The following is a 21,701-nucleotide window of genomic DNA, read 5'->3' as shown; positions in this document are numbered from 1 at the left end:
GGAAGGGAGAGAAGAATAGAGCAAAATATCCATTGGTTGCGTGCTGTATGTGCCCAGACTGGGGATCGAACCTGCAATCTAGATATGTGCCCTGACTGGGAATCAAACCCGAGACCTTTTGGTGTATGTGACAATGCTTCAACCAACGGAGCCACACCTATCAGGGCTAGATATCTGTATTTTAAAGGGGCCCACATCTCTAACCATCTCCTCCTGAGTAGAAGCTGGACTCACAGGAGGTTTAAGTTATGACACATTGGGAGTGTAATTAATGGACTGAATGAGACTGTCTGTCCAGATAAACAATCTCCATCACTTTCTGTATTCCTACCCCAACTTCTCCATATCTTGATATTCCTAATCATAGGGTGTGAGAAATTTTTTTAGAAAGTGTGTAGGGTGAGGGGGAAACCATAGAGAAAAGTCAATGCTATATTCAAAGGAGTACATTTATGAGGGTAGAATTCAGACAGGGAAGCGTCACGATGGGAAGGGTGTTTGCAAAAGAGATCTGTCAGTGCTCCTTGAGTCACTGCCCAAACGGCAGCTTACTTTTTATCTGCATAAGTCTCGTCCAGGGCTTGAACTGTCATTGCCATTCTTATGATGTTCATATTGCACCTGTATCACAGGAAGGCATTTTCCCTGTGGAAGTGGGCCATTTTTGCTGCACAAGAATACGTCTTTGCAGAAATTCATAAAGGCAGCTGAATGATTCTGAGTTCAGGGCAAGCTGTTTCCAGGAAAAGGAAGTGGGCCTCCCTTGTGTGTGATATTGTTGTAAATGTAGAAAACAGTGCATAGGGAATCCGATCAGGTTCTAGTCCAGTTCTGGCACTTACTGGCCTTGAGGCTAATCAGGTCACTAACCACAAGCAATACTGTTTTCACATCTACGAATAAAGATAATAGTTGATCTTCTGACTTCTTAGGAGTTTTGTGAAAGAATATACATAAAAGTGTTTTACACACAGGGCTATGCAAGTCCTAGCATCTCCATGTTGGGAAAATCTTTAGAGACCACTGGCATTATTATTTATTTTATACATAAGAAAACGGGTTCAGAAAGGTTAAATGATTTGACCTAGATCAGTGATTCTCACTCCAGGCTGCATATTAGAATCGCCTGGAAATCTTTTTAAAAATATTACCACTTGGTCTTTAACTCAGACTATTAGGTCAGAAGCCAAGGGCCTGGAGTCCTCTAGGCAATGGTAGATTTAAAAGCTCCCCAAGTGATTCTAATGTGTAGGCAGGATTGAAAACTGTTGCCCACATCATATAACTTATCAAGGGTGGTGTCAGGAACAAGCATGGTCTCCTGCCTCCCACAGAAGAGAGATCACTCTGCCATATCAGGATGACAGCTAACAGCCAGGAGACTGTCAGTGACAGCAAGTAGTGATGCCCCAGGGGCGTAAGCAGGATTCCCGTGGCTAGGCCCAGCTGCTTGGGTAGGAAGTATGAGGCATCTCTTGGTCTTGTGGCTCTGTCATTCTGTCTGATGCAGGACAAGACCTAGTTTTATGGCATTTCTTGCCTGACAACCAACCATTCCTGGTCCCATAGCCTCACCAACATTCTTAAGACTAGTCAGTTGAAATGTTCATATTTACCAATGTAACAAAAGTCCCTTCATCAAGAAATGACTGTGAATTCAGGAGTTACCTCAAGACAAGAGGAGGTAGAGGCAATTTCTGTGGTAAATTTTAAAACAGGCTTTTAAAATAACTAAATAAAGCAACTCACTGGAGTAGAGTTTCTTATCTAGAGCAGTGGTCGTCAAACTGCGGCCCCTTGAGTGTGGCTTTTCCACAAAATACCACGCGAGGGCGCGCACGTACAGTGTGATTGAAACTTCGTGGCCCATGCGCAGAAGTTGGTATTTTGTGGAAGAGCCACACTCAAGGGGCCAAAGAGGCGCATGTGGCTTGCGAGCCGCAGTTTGCCGACCACTGGCTTAGAGTATTTACTAGAAGTATATGCATGTACTATAGAAATTTAAAAAACTGTTCCTGTTTTTAGAACAATTTTTTAAAAATATAATCCTGTTCAGATAATCTCTATGAGTATCTTATATCCAAGATTTGCACTAATATTGATGTCCACATTTGCATTTGGCTTCACTATCACATAGATGTTAAACAATACAACCCTAATTGATATGACTAATAAGAAAAGATCAGAAGCAATGTGGTATGTAAATGAAGTACAGAGTGAGGGCTAAATGATGTCACAGTCAGTTATTCAAAAGCGGAATGCAATAGTTCTAGTAGAGAAAAAGAGTAGGAGACTTGAGTCATCAGTAGGCACACTGTAACAGAGGTATGTCAAGCTCAAAAGAACCTAAGCTATAACAATCAGTACCATATTTATACTGAGCATAGACTCAGTTTCAGCAAAATAATATAATCTATCATAAGTTTAAGAAACGTTGTAAAAAAAGGAATTTCCATGGGTTAAGTGTTAATTACTAATATGCAAATATGATTTATGAATCCATGGAAAGGATTGGGCAGGGTGAATTGAAAGCAGATGGCCAGTTGACTCCAGGGGTTGAAAGTTAAAGAAAGAAAAAAAAGAAAAAAAAAGGACAGAGAAAATATAATACAGAGACCATTTAAAATGCACTGATATAAGGAACTGAAAGAGTTCTGGAAGCACCTGCCACAAAGGTCTAGGAGACCAGAATGCTGTGTTTAGGGACACAGACCAAGAGCAGGGGTTATGAGAAAGGGTGAGCAGGGCTTGGACAAAAAAAAAGAGGAAACTCTGCCTCTTACTAGTGCTGGACTAAGGCTTACTGTAATAGTGAGTGGAGGCTGAAGACATCTGCAGTTCTGTGAAACAGTAATGATGGATGTCCAATTTTCACACTTTCCTGGGTGAATCATTGCAAGACTGTCCCTTAAGTGGTGCCATAGACATCTGGAAGTGGCTGGTCATTGGACCTCAAGGGTGTCAGTCATTAATAGTTTTCAAATTGGTGGTCAGACTGGGCTTATAAGTCAGAAGACAGAACTGAGAGGGAGGCTACTAAGTCTGGGAAGTATGAATGAAAAGAAATATTTCTTTTGGGGGGAGCTAGCAATTCATAGATAAAACTATGTTCAAACATAAAAATGAACCATAACTTCTGTGGGTCTTAAGGCCCTTGCTGGTTCCTTCTGTCTTTAGGAGAAGATTCTGTCAGAATGCTGATAACATATTAATAAATTATTAAAGTCAACAGTGGTTCCAAATTTTCTACATGGAGTCACAAGGACCTGAAATCACTTGGTGTCAAGAAAATTGGGGCATTCAAATTTCTGAGACTAAGTGAGGAGCAAGGAAGGAGGCCCTTCCCCCAGGGAATTCTGGCAAATAGAAGTTGTGGGAGAAAGCATGTAGCATATTGCAGAAGGGACACCTGGGGACAAAAATGAGCTTGGAGAACTTGCAGATTTCTTTATAAGAAAAAAAGTAAGTACTTTTATCATTTTTAAAAAATGTATCTTTCCATTTGAGCATGAAGTGAAGGATGACCCACCTTACTCCAAGCATAATTCCAGGTCACATGACTGTCGCCTCCTAGAAGATCCTTGAGCCAGGTGACTGGATTTTGATAAATCTGACCATTTTCTACCTTAATTTTACCACTCAATAAAACACTGGCTTTGTGGGTAGTCTCCTGAAGAAAAAAAATGTTAATATTAAAATATAGATGAAATATGTGAACTTCTGTTTCTGGCCATGAAGTAACAGGGACCAGATTTACCCTAGCACCTGACGCAATCAAAAAACAAAATATATGAAAACAATGGTTTAAAAACCCTTAAAAATCAATAAAAAAACAAGAAAACAATAAAAAGGAACAAAAGATTTGAACAGACATTTTACTAAAGAATAAATATGAAGGCAAATAGCATATGAAAAGATACTCACCATAATTAATCATTAAGAAATGTAAATTAAAACCACAACACATATACTATAGTACATACACATATTTACACTACTAGGGGCCCGGTGCACGAAATTCGTGCACTGGGTGTGGGGCAGGGGGAGTGTCCCTCAGCCCAGCCTGCCCCCTCTCACATACTGGGAGCCCTCAGGCGTTGACCCCCATCACCCTCCAATCACAGGATCGGCCCCTTACCCAGGCCTGATGCCTCTGGCCTAGGCGTTCGGCCCAGGCAGCGGGGACCCGCAGCTGCAGCGGCCCCGTGATCGTGGGCTTCGCTTTAGGCCCAGGCAAGGGACCCCTAGCTCCCGGGACTGCCAGCTTCGACCGTGCCCAGCTCCCATCGCTGGCTCCACCCCTACTTCCTGCTATCACTGGCCAGGGCGGCAAAGGCACCTGATTCTCCGATCATGGCTGGGGGGCAGGGCAAAGGCGGCCCCAGGGCCGCCTTTGCCCTGCCCCCCAGCTCTTAGCTCCCCCCTGGGTTTCCAATCACTGTCAGTGGCAGGGGGCTTCTTCCTGCTTTCCCTTTCGCCTCCCTGCATTGTGCCTACATATGCAAATTAACCGCCATCTTGTTGGCAGTTAACTGCCAATCTTAGTTGGCAGTTAATTTGCATATAGCCCTGATTAGCCAATGAAAAGGGTATCGTCGTACGCCAATTACCATTTTTCTCTTTTACTAGTGTAGATATGTTAGCATGGCTAAAGTTAAAAGACTGATCATACTAAGTGTTGGCTAAGGAACTATAACTCTCATTGATAGCTGGTGGGAATGTAAAATGTTACAAACTTTGGCAATTTCTTAAAAAGTTAAATATATACTTACCATATATAATTTTGCCACTCCACTCTCAAGTACTTACCCAAGAAATAATGAAAGTCTGTGTCAGACCAAAACTGTCTATCAATGTTCGTAATAGCCTTTTTTGTAACAACCAACAATTGGAAACAATCTAAATGTCTACCACAGATGAATTAATAAACTGTAGTATCCTATATAATAATCCTATATAATAATAGAGGAATATGCAAATTATCTGGGACGCCCTCACATCATGACCATTCAGCAAGGTGGGCGGGGCTGTGGGGCTGTGGGGCTGCGGGGCGGGACTCCGGGTCTCGTGTGATTTTGTCCCACCCAGGCAGATTCCCCTGCAGCCCCACAGCCAAATCCCAACGCAGACCTGGGGTTTACTAAACTTCGCTGGAGCTTCTCCCCACCCCTCCACCCCCTGCCCCAGGACCGCGCTGCCCTCAGCAGGGCCGGCAGCCTCCTGACAGGCGGGCTGTCGGCCAGGGAGAGCCAAGTGGGGCAGGGCGGCAGGGATCCACGGAGGGGTGGGGCAGCCAGAGCCAAGTTCCCCAGGGTCTGAGGAGAGCACCTGACAGAAGCCCAGACTGTAAAGGAAGAGTAAGCGGCTACGGGGAGCTCTTCCAATCCCCCTACATGGACACCCTACCCCAGCCCCTGCACCTCCAGGGGGAACGCGGAGGCTGACTGGACAGGGAGAAGACCCAGCCTTGGGGGTAGCCGCAGCCCACACCTCCGACTCCCAATCTCTTCCCCTGCCACCCCTGCCAGGGGCGCCCACAACAATGGCGACGACCCGTCAGCGCCCCTGAAACACCCAGGACTTGCAGCCCGCCACTAGGCCCCCTCGGCTGGGACGGGGCATGCCTCTCCTCCCTACAACTCCAGACCCAGGTGGAGGCAGGCCCCAGTGGCCCCCCAGGGTCAGACCCATTCGCCCTGATAGCAGCGACGCCATCTCTGCAGTGGAAGTGCACTGAACCTCACCAGGGCCCACAGTTAAACCCACCCTCCTAGCCCACCTGGCTCCGCCCTGGCCTGGCCCCCACCCCACTCCAGGAGATTGGAGCCCTGCACTGAGCACCTACAGCTGTGAAACGGCCACATACAATTTAAAGAATGGCACAAGTGGGGAGGTTTGACAGTTACTCCCCCTTCGGCCTTGCCACCTCCCTAGTGTCCCCTTACCGCCCCCCCAGCCAGCACCTCCAGGGATGACCACCACTACAGGGCTGCTGGCCAGAGCCCGCTCGAGGCCTGTGGAATCCTCTGCAAAGCTTTGATAGCTACAGTCCCAGGAAACAATCATGCCCTCCTCCCCTATTCAGCACCTGCTACCTGCTACCTTACTTGATGAAACATTTCTAGGTTTATTAGCTCAGAACCTCCTCATGACAATCCAGTGAGGTAGGCAGAGAAGAGATTACAATTCCCATGGTATATTCATATGTATTCAGAAATGAAGCTCAGAGAGGAAAAGTGTCAAGCCCAGTGGTTCCCAAAGAGCAGCACACCCCCCACAGGGGGGCAATTTGATTTTTAAGTGGGGGCAATTAGAGAATGAGTTAACAGTGAATTTTCTGCATTTCTTATAGTTCTAGGGGGCCTCATCTACAGCGTATCCTACATAATAAAAGGCTAATATGCAAATGACCGAATGGTGGAATGACTGGTCACTATGATGCACACTGACCACCAGGGGGCAGACACTCAATGCAGGAGCTGCCCCTGGTTGTCAATGTGCTCCCACAGGGGGAGCGCTGTTCAGCCAGAAGCTGGGCTCATGGCTGGCGAGCACAGCGGCAGTTGGTGGGAGCCTCTCCCGCCTCCATGGCAATCTAAGGACATCTGACTGATGGCATAGTGGGCCTAAGCTGTCAGTTGGACCTGTCCTCAGGGCTCCCGGACTGCGAGAGGGTGCAGGCCAGGCTGAGGAACCCCCCGCCACCCCCAGTGCATGAATTTCGTGCACCGGGCCTCTAGTATACATATAATGAACTAATACTCAGCAATGAAAATAAACAAACTACTGATACATGCTACAATAGGGATGAATTTCAAATAATTATGCTCAGAGAAAGAAGCCAGACAAAAATAAATACATATGGTATAATTCCACTTATATAGAATTTTTGGATATGCAAATAATGTATATGGACAGAAAGCAAACCAATGATTGTCTAGACATTGGCATGGGAAGGGAGCAGATGAAGGAGGTGTACAAAAGGACACAAAGAAGCTTTGGGGGTTGATGTATATTGTTTGTGGTCATGGCTACATAGGTGTATACATATGTCAAAACTTGTCAAACTGTGTACTTTAAATACATGTATTGTATTGTATGTCAATTATATCTTAATAAAACTATTAATATAAAAAGTTGTATTAAAATTTAATTATAGCTAATCCAGAGAATTAACCACAACTATCAAAATATGAGTTAATGAAACTAATTTACTAAATAAAATGTAATTTGCTCTGGCTAATCTGAGGTAGGTACTACTTAGCAATAAACTGGTTGACAGGCAAGCAAATAGGAACATTAAGGAATCTGAGATCAAGCTACTAATTTGGTCTTTAAATTATAGTTTGAAGCTTTAAATGTTTGGGGGGTTTTTTGCTCCTAACTTATAAGTAAAGCTTGCTAACTAGGAAAAGCCCAATTACCCAGAGATGGAAAGGGTTGGAAACATAGGTCATTCAGATTAAATTCCTGTTAGCCTGGACTGATATCTGTTGGATGGGCATAAGAAAGAAAGCATTCCTGGACTCTGCAATCTTTGTCACTCTGAATTCCTCTTTCAAAAAGTGAAAGTGGGGAGGGAGGAGAGGAAGCCTCTTTTGTCAGCATTTCTAGCAGAACCTTTTTTCCTTTCCTTTCCTTTTATGCATATGTGATATTGTTTTAAGTGGGTCAGATTTATGCAAACTCCAAGTCACTTTTTTTTTTTTTGTAAAAACAAACTCAGCCCTGGCTAATTTGCTCAGTGGTTAGAGTGCCCGCCCTCTGACCAAAGGGTCACAGATTTGATTCCCGGTCAAGGGCACGTACCTCAGTTACAGGTTCAATATCCAGCCCCAGTCAGGGCGTGCAGGAGGCAACCAATCGATGTCTGTCTCTGTCTCTCTCTGTCTCTCTCTGTCTCTGTCTCTGTCTCTCTCTCTCTCTCTCTCTCTCCTTTTCTCCTTCCTTTCCACTCTCTCTCTCTAAAATCAAACAAGCAAACAAACAAACAATGGAAAAAATATCTTGGGGTAAGGATTAAAAACACACACACAGAAAAACAACAAAGTTTCTATGGAAGATGAATTTATACTTACCTCTTATCAGGGGAAGCTTCAGCAGTACACTGGTAGTTTCCAAAATTTTGGAATCAAAGCCAGCTCCAGCTTACTATTTTTATGTTGCTCTTAAATCCTTCCTGGTGCAATATAATTTCAGTCTGAGAGCCCACAGATACTTGGGACTAAAATGTATAGGGAAATTCTAGAAGCATTATTTCATTTGCTAAGAATACAATGGTTATGGTCCCTCCATTCAAGAAGCCCAGCCAAACCCCATTTCACTAGTTGGAGGTAAATGCCTACACTATGCAACAGCAAAATTTATTCACTTTTAAAATTTAGATCATTTTAGAGGAAAAAAAAAAAGATACCTGTGTTTTGAATTCCAAAATGTTATTTCCTGGATTAATTCTTCCTAGTGCTATCAGATCCTTTATCTGCATACGCTTCTCTTTAGGAGCTGTGCTGTAGTTGAACGGCTTTTGTGCAGTACGCCGAGGGCCAGGCCCAGCGGAGGAGGTGCTCTGACTGTCATTTGCATGTGGAACAGCAAAAGCTGAATTTTTAAGATATGGTTTCATCTGATGCCCCATATCACTGCCTAAGTCATCAATATCTTGATGTGGCAGGGTTTCTGATGTCCTCCTAGGTGGCTGCTGGGAAGCTGTTCTCTTGTTTCCTCTTTTTGGATCATAATTGGAAAGAGTCTGACCACAAATACCAGTGGATGAATGGGCATTTGGGACAAGTACACTTGTGGTGTCTGATGTATTTAATGGGCCAGTTAGTGCTGAAGTACTATAGGATTCATGACCTTTGGTTGTATGTGCTGTAAGATCATTTTCTTTTTGTAAATATTCTGCTTGAGCAATAAAAGCAACAGGTTGGGATGGTAATTTAATCTTCTTAGTGCCATCTGAAGGTCTGGATTTTGAAAACTCATCCAAGGAACAGTCACTGACATTTCGTCTAGAATTCAGCTTAATTTCAGAAAAGTCTTCCCTTCTCACTGTCTCTAAATTTAGACAAGTGTTGGTATTTTGGCTGTCGTTCCACGTTTCCAGAGACAACTGTGATTCCTGTATGCTTTCACAAACAGAGCTGGCAGGAGAAAATGAACCTGCCTGGGGCTGCACTGAATTTTCCAGGCTGGTAAGCTCTTGGCTGTCCTTTTCACAAGAGATCTCTGAGCTGGATGGCAGTTTTCTCAAACTAAGACCAGACACAGATGTAACATTCTTATAGTTTTGAATTTTCTGGCTTATTTTTTTCTGTTTTTTTGCCACAACTAAAAGGCTCTTCTGTCTCATGGCCAAGTTAGCCAGTTGTTCTCTCAGGACACCATGCTTAAATGATTCTATGGAAACCCTATAGTAAGAAACAGAAGAGACAAAAATACAAACAAAGTAAAAAGCTTTTTTAAAAGCAGTCATTTGCACTTTAAAGATACTTTCTTTCAATTTAAATTTGACCACCACAAAGTACACAAGGTTCTGTCTTTGTAAATGCATTTTCTTTGAGAGGAAACTGACTCTTAAGGTAAGTGAGTTTGCCTTTCTAAGGAGGTGGCAGTGTGGTTATCCACATTTATATTCAGATCATTATTTAGCAGTTGTGAGTCAACCCTAACAGAGAAACAAAACATGGGTAGTCTCTCCGGATATCTACTAGTCCTTTACTTGGAAGCTAGCAATTGGTGGCCGAGGAGGAACACCATTATTTACATTTCAAGTTTGGTTACCTGTTTACAGTGGAAAAGTGTATAAAGAAGTAAAATTTGGAAGTTCCACTCAAGTTCCCTTAATTTTAGAAGAGTGAGATTGTTTTGAGAATAATTATGCCTGAGCTAATATGAGAAATTCAGTTCAACAAGTAATTACTGTAATTGTACTGAGCATTTTCAAGCCCAGAGGGACTACTCAGACAAGCATTAACCGATATGCCTCCCCCAAACCAAATCTCTCAGGGGTGGAGGACTAAGTGGGAGAAAATGGCTCGCCCACACCTCTGTTTTTTTGTTATATTCCACAGTTACCACCTTCTGGACATCCTGTGACACCTTGTTTCCAGTAGTTCTCAACGTTTTTGTTCTCAGGATTATTTTATACTCCTAAAAATTATTGAGAAACCCAAAGAGCTTTTGTTTATATGGGTTATATCTATCAATATTTACTGTTTGGAAAATAAAACTGAAAAAATTTAAAAACACAAGAATACCCAAGCACACATTCCATTCACTATTAGAGTGATGATGTCATCACACACTATGTGGCCTAAATAAAATTCCATTATACACTCATGAGAGAATGAGAGCAAAAAAGGGCAAATAACATTTTAGTATTCTTAAAAAATAGTTCTGACTTCATAGACCCCTTGAAATAGTGTCAGGGATTCTTAGGAACCACCCATTTAAGAGCAGCTGTTTTAAGAAAAGCAGTAAAATAGATATCTGTTTTTTCTGTCAGAGTTTAGAGTTGTTGCTGCTAAACTCCAAGTATACTGGGTATTAAAGTAGATGTAAGTGTAAGAAACAGAAAGAATAAATCAGATTAACAACTGATAGCATAAAATGCAAGAAAATAAAGAAAAAAGAATTTAACAATATCACATTTTAAACTATGTGAAACAGAGGCTTCAGACAAAATGGCAGCATAGGTAAATGCGATACTCAAATCTTTCCACAATCATATAAAAAATACAACTAGCCCTAGCCGATTTGGCTCAGTGGATAGAGCGCCGGCCTGCAGACTGAAGGGTCCCAGGTTCGATTCTGGCCAAGGGCATATGCCCGAGTTGCGGGCTCTATCCCCAGTGAGGGGCGTGCAGGAGGTGGCCGATCAATGATTCTCTCTCATCATTGATGTTTCTATGTCTCTCTCCCTTTCCCTTCCTCTCTGAAATCAATAAGAATATATATTTAAAAAAATAATAAAATAAAATAAAAAATACAACTAGTCTTTAGAACCATCATTCAGAACTGCCTGAAATTTAGCTGAATGGAAGTTCCACAACTAGGGAATAAAGAAGCCCCACAGAAACCAGTAGGAGGCGTTGAGTCATGGAACAGGCTGGTGTGGCAGTTTTTAATTGGGAGGGATATCTTGGCTACAGAGATCCCCGCTGAGGAGCGAGGGATGCCAGCCCCATATCAGACCTCTAGCCCAGGGTTCCAGAGCTGAGAAAAGAAGTCTCTATAACTTCGGGTTGTAAAAACCAGCGGGGATTATGACCGAGTGACATGGAGGCTGCTGGAGTCCTGGGCAGTTCCTCTTAAAGGGCTCACACATTAACTTATTTGGACTTATTCCCTCTGAGCTATCACATTGGGGCAGCAGCTTGAAAGGAACCAGGGACATACAGGGAGTAACTAAATTGTCTGGCATCAGTGCAAGAGCTGGGGAGAAGCTTTCTCCCAGACAAAAGTGCTGGCAGAGGCCACTGTTCCTTTGCTCAGCCCTTCCCCAACAGAGCCGACAGACGGGTGCCAAGTCTGAGTCTCCATCAATTTGGATCACATTTTTCGTTCTATTCTAGTGATTCCCTGTGACCCTGCCCTACGCAACTTGGGGGCTTATCCAAGCCATTTCCAGTGGTTTTTCCATACAACTGTCCTCTCTTGCCTCAGAGGACAGGCTTTCCTAAAATCTCTCAAACAAGCAGCAACTGGCCTCAGTGTACCACATATCTCTTGCTAAGTGGCCCCAAGCCTGGCACTAGTTGCAGCCTGCCTTGGCTCAGAGCTTGGCCTCTCCTGGGTACCTCCAAACCCCAAACAAGTAGCAGCCATCTGCAGATAAATCTGTAGCTCATGCCAGGTGGGCCCAGGCAACGCACCAGAACCTCCCTGGAGGCCCCAGAGTGAGTGCACTCAGTGGACAGCTTCAGACCATACTGAATTACAACGCTACCACCTCCATGAGTGATACACTCAAGGAAGCTCCCATAAGACTGTCAGGTGATTTTTTAACAGAAACTTTGCAGGCCAGAAGAGAGTGTCAAGAAATACTCAAAACAATGAAAACCAAGGACCTACAACCAAGATTACTCTACCCAGCAAGGTTATCATTTAGAATTAAAGGTCAGATAAAGAGCTTCCCAGACAAGAAAGGTCAAAGGAGTTTACTGCCACCAAACCAGTATTACATGAAATGTTAAAGGGTCTCCTTTAAGAAGAAGAAGAACAAAAAAGATAAAAAATATGACCAACATAATGGCAATATCTATCAACAATTGAATAAAAAAAAATAAAAATAAATGAACAAGCAGAACAGAAATAGACTCATAGATACAGAGAACATTTTGTGGTTGCCAGATGGGAAGGGGATTTATGGGATGGATGAAGAAGGTGAAGAAATTTAGAAGTATAAATTAGTAGTTATAGTATATTCATGGGGGTGTAAAGTACAGCACAGGGAATATAGTTAATAATATTCTAATAACTATATATAGTATCAGATGGGTATGAGATTTTTCAGGAAACTCACATAGTAAGTTTTATAATGTCTAATCACTGATGTGTACACCTGAAACTAATGTAATACTGTATGTCAACTGTAATTGAAAAATAAAAAATGATTAAAAGTAAAAATAAATTAAAAAATAAAACTATGTGAAACAAAGAGTTCAGACACAAAATAAAAGTGTTCTTTAGTTTGTAAGATTTTAAGTCTTACAGCAATTTTAATAAGGATTTACACTTGAAACCCTAACTGATCAGGAATTTCCAAAATTCTAAGTATCTTGTTAATCAGAGGACGTAAGAAAAATTGAAGCTAACCTTCTCCAAAGTCCCCTAGAAAATGCCAGGTGGGCCCAGGAAAGGCACTGGAACCTCCCTGAAGGCCCAGGAAAGGCACTGGAACCTCCCTGAAGGCCCAGGAAAGGCACTGGAACCTCCCTGAGTCATTGCACTCAGTGGACAGCTTCCTTTATTCAATTCCCCATCTGTAGGTCTTATAAGCTCAGTGGCTTTATAGAAAGGAATTTATGATACTTATTCACTAAAGAGTAAAGAAAAATGGGGATAAAGATAGATTTATAATAAAAATAAAAACTGATTTAAAAATAAGTTCAGAAAAAAATCTGAATATGCAATGGATGCCAAAGGATTATAAGACAAGAATATAAAGGAAAAGAAATACTACATGTGAATAAAGAATAGGGTCAAAAATATATCTGCATATTCATTGCAGCATTATTCACAACAGTTAAGACATGGAAACAACTTAAGTGTCCATCAATGAATAAAAAAAAATGTAACACACATACAGTGGACTATTATTTAGCCACAAAAAGAAGGAAATCTCGCCATTTACGATAACATGGATGAACTTTGAGGGCATTATGCTAAGTGAAAGTCAAACAAAAAAACAAATACCCTATGATCTCACCTATATATGATATATCTATAGATATAGATACAGATATATAGATATTCCGAGAACAGGAGGTCGGGGGCAGGAGGTGGCTGATATAAGTGAAGGTGGTCAAAAAGTACAAAGATCCAGTTATAAAATAAGTAAGTCATGGGGATGTAATGCACAGCATGGTGGTTACAGTTAATAATACTGTATTGTATATTTGAAAGTTCCTAAGAGAACAGATCTTAAAAGTTCTCATCACAAGAAAAAAAATAGATAATGCCCAACAAGAAAATATCCTATATAATAAAAGCCTAATATGCTAAGTGTCCAGTCATCCGGTCGTCCGTTCAACCAATCAAAGCATAATATGCTAATGATATGCTAAGGCCACTCAACTGCTCTCTATGACATGCACTGACCACTAGGGAGCAGATAGTCAACCTGTCGACCAGTTGCTATGTCATGCACTGACCACCAGGGGGCAGACACTCTGACCAGTAGGTTAGCTTGCTGCTGGGGTCCAGCAGATCAGGACTGAGCGAGATGGGCCGGACACACCCTGGAGCCCTCCCACAGTCCCTCCTCGGCTGGCCAACCTCCCATTTCCCTCCCTGGCCCTGATCGTGCACCGGTGGAGTCCCTTGGCCTGGCCCTCACCCTCTTGCAATCCAGGACCCCTCAGGGGATGTCAGAGAGCCGGTTTTGGCCCGATCCCACAGGCCAGGACGAGGGACCTCACCGGTGCACAAATTCATGCACCGGGCCTCTAGTATAACATCTTTCTCAACCAAGGATGAGAAGCCCTAGCCAGTTCCGCTAAATGTATAGAACATCGGCTTGTGGACTGAAGGGTCCCGGGTTCAATTCTGGTCAAGGACAAGTACCTCAGTTGCAGGCCCCAGGCCTGGTAAGGGCTCATGCACTCGTAAGGGCACGTGCAGGAGGCAACCAATCAATGTGTTTCTTTCACATGGGTATTTCTCTGTCTTTCCCTCTTTCTTACACTATTTCTAAAAATCAATGGAAAAATATCCTCAGGTGAAGATTTAAAAAAAAAAAAAAAGGATGAAAAGAGGTAGATAACCCATATAATCAGGATAAAACTCCTTAAGAACCCTGAGAACTTAGAAGTACATAAAACAAATAAATATACATAATTAAACTGCTTAGGGTAACAACATCTGTAATAGCAAAAAAAAAAAAAAAAAAAAAATTTGCCGAACCGGTTTGGCTCAGTGGATAGAGCGTCGGCCTGTGGAATCAAGGGTCCCAGGTTCGATTCCAGTCAAGGGCACATCCCCAGTAGGGGGCGTGCAGGAGACAGCTGATGGATCTCTCTCATCAATGTTTCTAACTCTCTATCCCTCTCCCTTCTTCTCTGTAAAAAATCAATAAAATATATTTTTAAAAAAAATTAATGTAAAAAAATTGAGTTTACTAAGGAAAAAAATTTATTTTGGGGATTCAAAAATTTCATAAAATTTTTGGCTGTAGACAAGTTTTCTACAACTTTTGGTTTCCTGAATATTTCTAGTAATGAAGAAAAATATCTTTCTAGGAAGTACAATTCCCTGCGGAGGTAATAGGTTAGATAAAGTTATTTTTTGGTCCTAAGCAACAGTCTTAAGAATTTGTATTCTAAGAAATTCTAGGCCTAACTATTATAGCTAAAAATGGATAAATTCTAATAACTCTAACACACTCCTATTTTTTCCACTCACCTGTATTTTTTAGCCAGATCATCCCTTTCTGCCTTCTGTTTGGCAAGCACATTATCCATAATCTCTTTTATCTCTAACATCTTTTCAGTGTATTGTTCTAGAAAGACAGTAATAAAGTAAAAAGTCAGTTAACTGAGATAGCAAATGTTGAATTTGGTCACATAGGACTCAGCCTTGCTGTTAATTTTAAAAAGTTATTATTTCCTTACCCTTTTCCCCAATATCAGTGGTCCAGATATATAAATCAAGGCTTAATGACTTACATCACCATATGGAATTACCCTAACATCTATAGGTAAGAACACTGTACCAAGAAAGAGCCAGCCAGCTTGAGTTCTAATCCTGCTACCCTATTGACTAGTCTGAAACGGGGCAAGTCACATGACCTCTATGGTCAGCTTCCTTATCTGTGAAATGAGGGGGGTAAAGGAAGATAAATAGGAAGGTAAGTATTTTGCCTATTAAAATTATTTACTTTTTAAATGCCAAAAAAATACATTATCATTGTAAAAAATAATTTCAAACAAAATGAATGTTTATCCAGAGGAAAAGTAAGAGTATCCCACTCACCCCCGTGCTTCACCTCTATTTTACTTTATAAAAGAGACTGCTGTAAATGCTTTGTGGTAGTGTATATATTTGTGTGTACATATCCTATCTGATAAAAGACAAAAAGGGTAATTGACCATACCTTCGCTATGCTTCGCACTGGCTAATCAGGGTGATATGCAAATTAACCGCCAACAAAGATGGCAGTTAATTTGCATACGTAGGCTCCAAGCGGTGGAGCCAAGCCAAACGGCCCTGAAGCTAGCTGAGCAGTGAGGCCTCACGGCCCCGGGATCAGTGGAGCAGCGAAGCCTGACGGCTGGGGGGGGCGGGGGGCCTCTAGCCAGAGCCCAGCCAGAGCAAAGGCCTGGGTCCCGAGTGCCAGAGGAAAACTGCTGCCAGCAGCCAAGGGAAGCGAAGGCCTAATGCACGAATCTCTTTGTGCAACAGGCTTCTAGTTAAATATATTTATGTAATGTATTGTTATATATATATTTAAACTATAAAACTACATATGTGTGTTTAAAAATAATAATTGTGTGTCCTGATCGGTTTGGCTCAGTGGATAGAGCGTCGGCCTGGGGACTGAAGGGTCCCAGGTTCGATTCTAGTCAGGGGCATGTGCCTTAGTTGCGGGCACATCCCCAGTGGGGGTTGTGCAGGAGGTAGCTAATCAATGTTTCTCACTCATCGATGTTTCTGACTCTCTATCCCTCTCCCTTTCTCTCTGTAAAAAATCAATAAAATATATACTGAAATAAAAAAATAAAAATAATAATAATTGTGCTGTCAGTTCTTGCTCTTTATTTTTAACACTTAGAGAGGGCTATATAAAATTGAAGGTCACTTATAGATCTATATAAAGTAAGTTTTGTAATAATTAAAATTTCCTACTTTCTTCTATTGCCTCCTAAGTAAAGGTATCATGCACTCCTCCAGCCCCATCATAAACCCACAGGATGTACACATAAATACCAATTATGTCCAAATACAGAGTCCCAAGTAGGAAATTGAAACTTAGGTTTGATTTCTTTTAAGATCATCTTTTAAGATCATCTGCTATTCATTTCACTTTTGGTACTGGTCCCTTGTGTTTTTGACTAATTTTTTAAATCAATGCATATTTTCTATATAATTTAACTAGAGAAAATCAGTAGTGAGAAATAACATGAAGTTCATGGTTGGAATTAGTTCCAGAACCTGCCTTTGCAAATTATACAAATGATTTGATAATTATAGAATAAGTGTTTCCAGAGTAATTTTTGATTCCTCAAAAGGGTTAGTGTCACAATTTGATGCATGTGCTAACAAAGGGGGGAATGTCTATGATCATTAAGAATTTAGCCTGGCCAGCATGGCTCAGTGGTTGAGCATTGACCTATGAACCAGGAGGTCATGGTTCGATTCCCAGTCAGGGCACATGCCGCCGTTGCGGGCTAGTTCCCCAGTAGGGGCATGCAGGAGGCAGCTGATCAATGATTCTCTCTCATCATTGATGTTTCTATCTATCTCTCTCTGTCTCCCTCTCCCTTCCTCTCTGAAATCAATACAACTATATTTTTTAAAAAGCTGTGGTACGTTTATACCATGGAATACTATGTAGCAGTAAAAAAGAAGAATCTCTTACCCTTTGAGACAGCATGGAGGGACCTGGAGAGTATTATGCTAAGTGAAATAAGCCAGTCAGAGAAAGACAAGTACCACATGATCATATTTACCTGCATCTTCGGGGGTTCTTATTTCAAACTCCAATAAAATTTCCTGTTTTTCTTCTATATCTTGTAGAATGGCACTTATGGTCTGATGCTATCAAATGAAAATATTAAAACTTCATTATAAGAAAGTAGATATTTCTCTCTGATATGCAATTGACAAATGCACAAAAGTGCCAAAGAAAGTGTTATTAAAAATACTCATTTCTCTTTATATTCAAAATGTACTCATGCTTTGTTTAACCTTAAGTATATAAATACTGCACATCTGAGGGAAAAAATAAACTGAAATATATCTTGATTTAAGCAGCAGTTCTATTCCTGGAAAACAGAATGTAAGAGTAGCAACCATTTAAAGAATCATAATTTTTCATTGACTTCTGTCATAATTATAGGTGTAGGAGAAAAAACAATAACTCAGCACATAATATTTAAAGATAACATATATACAACAAGTTCACTTTAAAGCCTTATGACTATCATTGCACCTGATTAAAATATCACATATGATATTAGAAATACAAAACATTACTTTCAAAACTCAGAAAGGGGATTTAAGACCACATCTTTATACCCTTGTTAGTATTAATCTTCCTTCCTGGAACGTCTTCAATTTATTCTGCCCAGATCCCTCCCTTCTTATGAGAGATGGAGTAATAAAAGTGAACTCTTGAACCAAACTGCCTGGGTGTGAATTCTGACTCCATCTCTTCCTGGCTGGTGACTCCAGCAGGTCATTTAGTCTTCTTGCTTGAAATGAGTAACATATGTGAAGTGGTTAGGACAGTACCAGCACAAAGTAAGAAAGAGCTCAATAAATACTGCTTATTATTATTATATAAAACCCATCTCACATACAAAACCTCTTAATCCACACTGGTTTTTCCTTTCTCAGAATTACTTAACAATTTCAGGGCTACAGAATTTAGGATTAATATGCATGTCTTACAAATTCTATTTCTCCATCAAGATAATGAGATCTTGTCATCAGGAGCATAGTTTTTATATTTACATGTGGTTTCCACACGATTGGATATAAAGTTGTTGCTCAATAGATAACAACTGAAGGACTGGTTCATATTACCCATCCTTTAATATATTCTCAATACACATTAATTTTTACAATGTGTAGGTTCTCAAAGCCTTCTGAAGTATGTCGCTCTGAAATTTTACTTTGGTGTCCAGAAGGGATATGGAAAATGCACATAATAAAACCATCCAACTATGTGGAAAAACAATCTCATTGCTGTCTTTTATAAAATGAATCAAAACTAAACTACAAAATATAAACATGCAAAACAAACAATGAGATTTACTTCTTTGTACATTGAATGGCTATGGTAATAAAACTATAGGACTGAATTTGTGTCCAGGCTAAGCCTCTACCTATAGATTCAAATAAAACAACTTCTGATGCTGACTTTCATTTGTTTGCCTTATATTGTTCATGCAAGTAGTCTCAGCCACCCTTGGCCATAAGCTTTCACTCTACACTAGTTCCATATTCCACCCTGGAGGATCCTGCACAATCTTCCCTCCAAGACCCCCTTCTTAGTCCTTCATTATTGCTTATATTAAAACACACACACAACAAAACAAAAAAACCTAACCTAGGACTTGTCTTTGGAACAAACAGCTTTACAGTATATATTCTGCTTACTATAAAGCTTCACTATGATTTTATTCCAGACTTGCGATTTTTACTGTGGCAGGATCATCTTTGCCTCGGACACCTCTTAAATTTTGTATAACATAGCACAGTGGCATATGATGGGCTCTGGAGCCAGACTACCGGAGTTTAATTCTGCGATAGCTACATAATAGAAATGTAATTAAAAAATGTTTTTATTAATTTCAGAGAGAGGAAGGGAGAGGGAGAGAGAGATAGAAATATCAAGGATTAGAGAGAATCATTGATCGGCTGACTCCTGCACGCCCCGGATTGGGGATTGAGCCCACAACCTGGATATGCACCCTGACAGGGAATCAAACCAAGACCTCCTAAATCAGGGTTCACCCTCAACCACTGAACCACACCAGCCAGGCTAGAAATGTAATTTTGGATCAAGTGGCTTAACCTCTCTTACTTCAGCTTCCTCGTCTATAAGGAAGAAAGTAATGACAATAACAGAACCTACCCAGAAGGGTTATTATGATGACTAAATGTGTTAATAAAGTACATAGAGAGACCGGAAACCAAGATGGCGGCATAGGAAAACACCAGAAATTGCTGCCTCCCACAACAAATTCAAAAATACAACTAAAAGACAAAACGGACATCATCCAGAACCATAGGAAGGCTGACTGAGTGGAAATTCTACAACTAGAAGGAAAAAGAAAAGCACACTGAGACTCAGAGGAGGTGCGGAAGTGCAGAAGTACGGAGGCGCATGTGGCAGGGGCTCAGTCGCAGCTGTCTTTTTGAATCGGGAGGGAGTCACAAGCCCCAAACTGCTCTGAACTCCAGTTCTGGGCGAGTCTCTGGGGACCCAGACTCATACAGGGAGAAACTGAACTGTCTGGCAGCAGGCAGAACTCGGAACTTGAGGGTGGCTTTCTCTCGGGGGTGCTTGCAGCGATTACCTCGGGACACTGAGACTCGGGGCCCCTTAGGGCAGGGCTGAGGATCAGCCATAGCTGCTTGCTCCTCCCTGCTGATTCCTTGAGACCCCGCCCCACCCAGGCTGCGGCAGAGGCTTTTGCATATGAATTCCCTGGCCCTTTGCAATCTGAAAATTAGCAAACAAACTGCAGCTGGGCCAGACAGACCCAGAACTTCCAAGAGAAGGTCCAAGGTCCCACAGCAGCTTGCACTGCTTCACAGCTGGGCCTCATTTGGGCACCTCCAAACCCCAAAAAAGGCAGGGGAATCTGCAGATCTCTTCGTAGCTCCTGCTGGGTAGCCTCAGGCAGAGGCTAAATTAGCACCTCCTTAGATCCAAGAGCCAGTGTACCCAGTGGTCAGAGTGGGACCATCCAATTACAACTCCTCAGATCCATAAGGGACACACTCAGGGGGTAGACTCAGTGAGCACCAAAGCCCCAATGAAGCAAGTCTTGCCTCATAAGGGTGTCTTCAGCACAGAAGTTCTCCAACCATGGACACAGCTGACTCTCACAGCCAATTGGCCTGGAGGTCAATTCCTTCCAGTGATACCTACAACAATCAAGGCTTAACTACAACAAGACTGTGCACAAATCCCACAAAGGGGTGCACCAAGAGTGTCCACCTCAGGTAACTGGGGAGGCTGAGCCACTGGGCCCTATAGGACATCTAGCACACAAAGCCACTCTACCAACACAGGGAAGCATAAAAAATGCAGAGACAAAGAAACAGGTCACAAATGACAGAAATGGAGGACAGCAAACTACTGGATATAGAGTTCAAAACCACACTTTTAAGGTTTTTCAAGAACTTTCTAGAAACCGCCAATAAATGTAGTGAGACCCTCAAGAAATCTAGTGAGACCCTCGAGGTTATGATAAAGGACCAACTAGAATTTAAGCATACACTGACTGAAATAAAGGATATTATGCAGAGTTCCAACAGCAGACTAGAGGATCGCAAGAATCAAGCCAAAGATTTAAAATACGAAGAAGCAAAACACACCCAACCGGAAAAGCAAAATGAAAAAAGAATCCGAAAATACGAAGATAGTGTAAGGAGCCTCTGGGACAGCTTCAAGCGTACCAACATCCGAATTATAGGGGTACCAGAAGAAGAGAGAGAGCAAGATATTGAAAACCTATTTGAAGAAATAATGACAGAAAACTTCCCCTACCTGGTGAAAGAAATAGTCTTACAAGTCCAGGAAATGCAGAGAACGCCAAACAAAAGGAATCCAAAGAGGACCACACCAAGACACATCATGATTAAAATGCCAAGAGCAAAAGACAAAGAGAGAATCTTAAAAGCAGCAAGAGAAAGAAACTCAGTTACCTACAAGGGAGTACCCATACGACTGTCAGCTGATTTCTCAACAGAAACTTTGCAGGCCAGAAGGGAGTGGCAAGAAATATTCAAAGTGATGAATACCAAGAACCTACAACCAAGATTACTTTATCCAACAAAGCTATCATTCAGAATTGAAGGTCAGATAAAGAGCTTCACAGGTAAGGAAAAGCTAAAGGAGTTCACCACCACCAAACCAGTATTATATGAAATGCTGAAAGGTATCCTTTAAGAAGAGAAAGAAGAAGAAAAAGGTAAAGATACAAATTATGAACAACAAATACACACCTATCAACAAGTGAATCTAAGAATCAAGTGAATAAATAATCTGGTGATTATAATAGAATCAGGGACATAGAAAG

General features: G+C 41.6%; 1 protein-coding gene across 1 annotated transcript in view; it reads right to left on the bottom strand.

The window, feature by feature from the left end:
• ANKRD31 (ankyrin repeat domain 31) overlaps positions 1 to 21,701 on the bottom strand; it is a 117,283-nt gene that overhangs the window by 12,535 nt on the left and 83,047 nt on the right. Inside the window, exons 22-25 of the mRNA XM_059694307.1 lie at positions 17,394 to 17,481; positions 15,127 to 15,223; positions 8,414 to 9,410; positions 3,530 to 3,670 (exon numbers count right to left, since the gene is read on the bottom strand). Of these exons, the coding sequence (XP_059550290.1) occupies positions 3,530 to 3,670; positions 8,414 to 9,410; positions 15,127 to 15,223; positions 17,394 to 17,481 (1,323 nt within the window). The remainder of the gene's footprint in view (positions 1 to 3,529; positions 3,671 to 8,413; positions 9,411 to 15,126; positions 15,224 to 17,393; positions 17,482 to 21,701) is intronic.

This window comes from Myotis daubentonii, chromosome 4 (assembly GCF_963259705.1).
Source record: "Myotis daubentonii chromosome 4, mMyoDau2.1, whole genome shotgun sequence".
Lineage (NCBI taxonomy): Eukaryota > Metazoa > Chordata > Mammalia > Chiroptera > Vespertilionidae > Myotis > Myotis daubentonii.
Note: the sequence above shows the minus strand (reverse complement) of the source record. Positions and strands in the feature narration are given on the sequence as shown.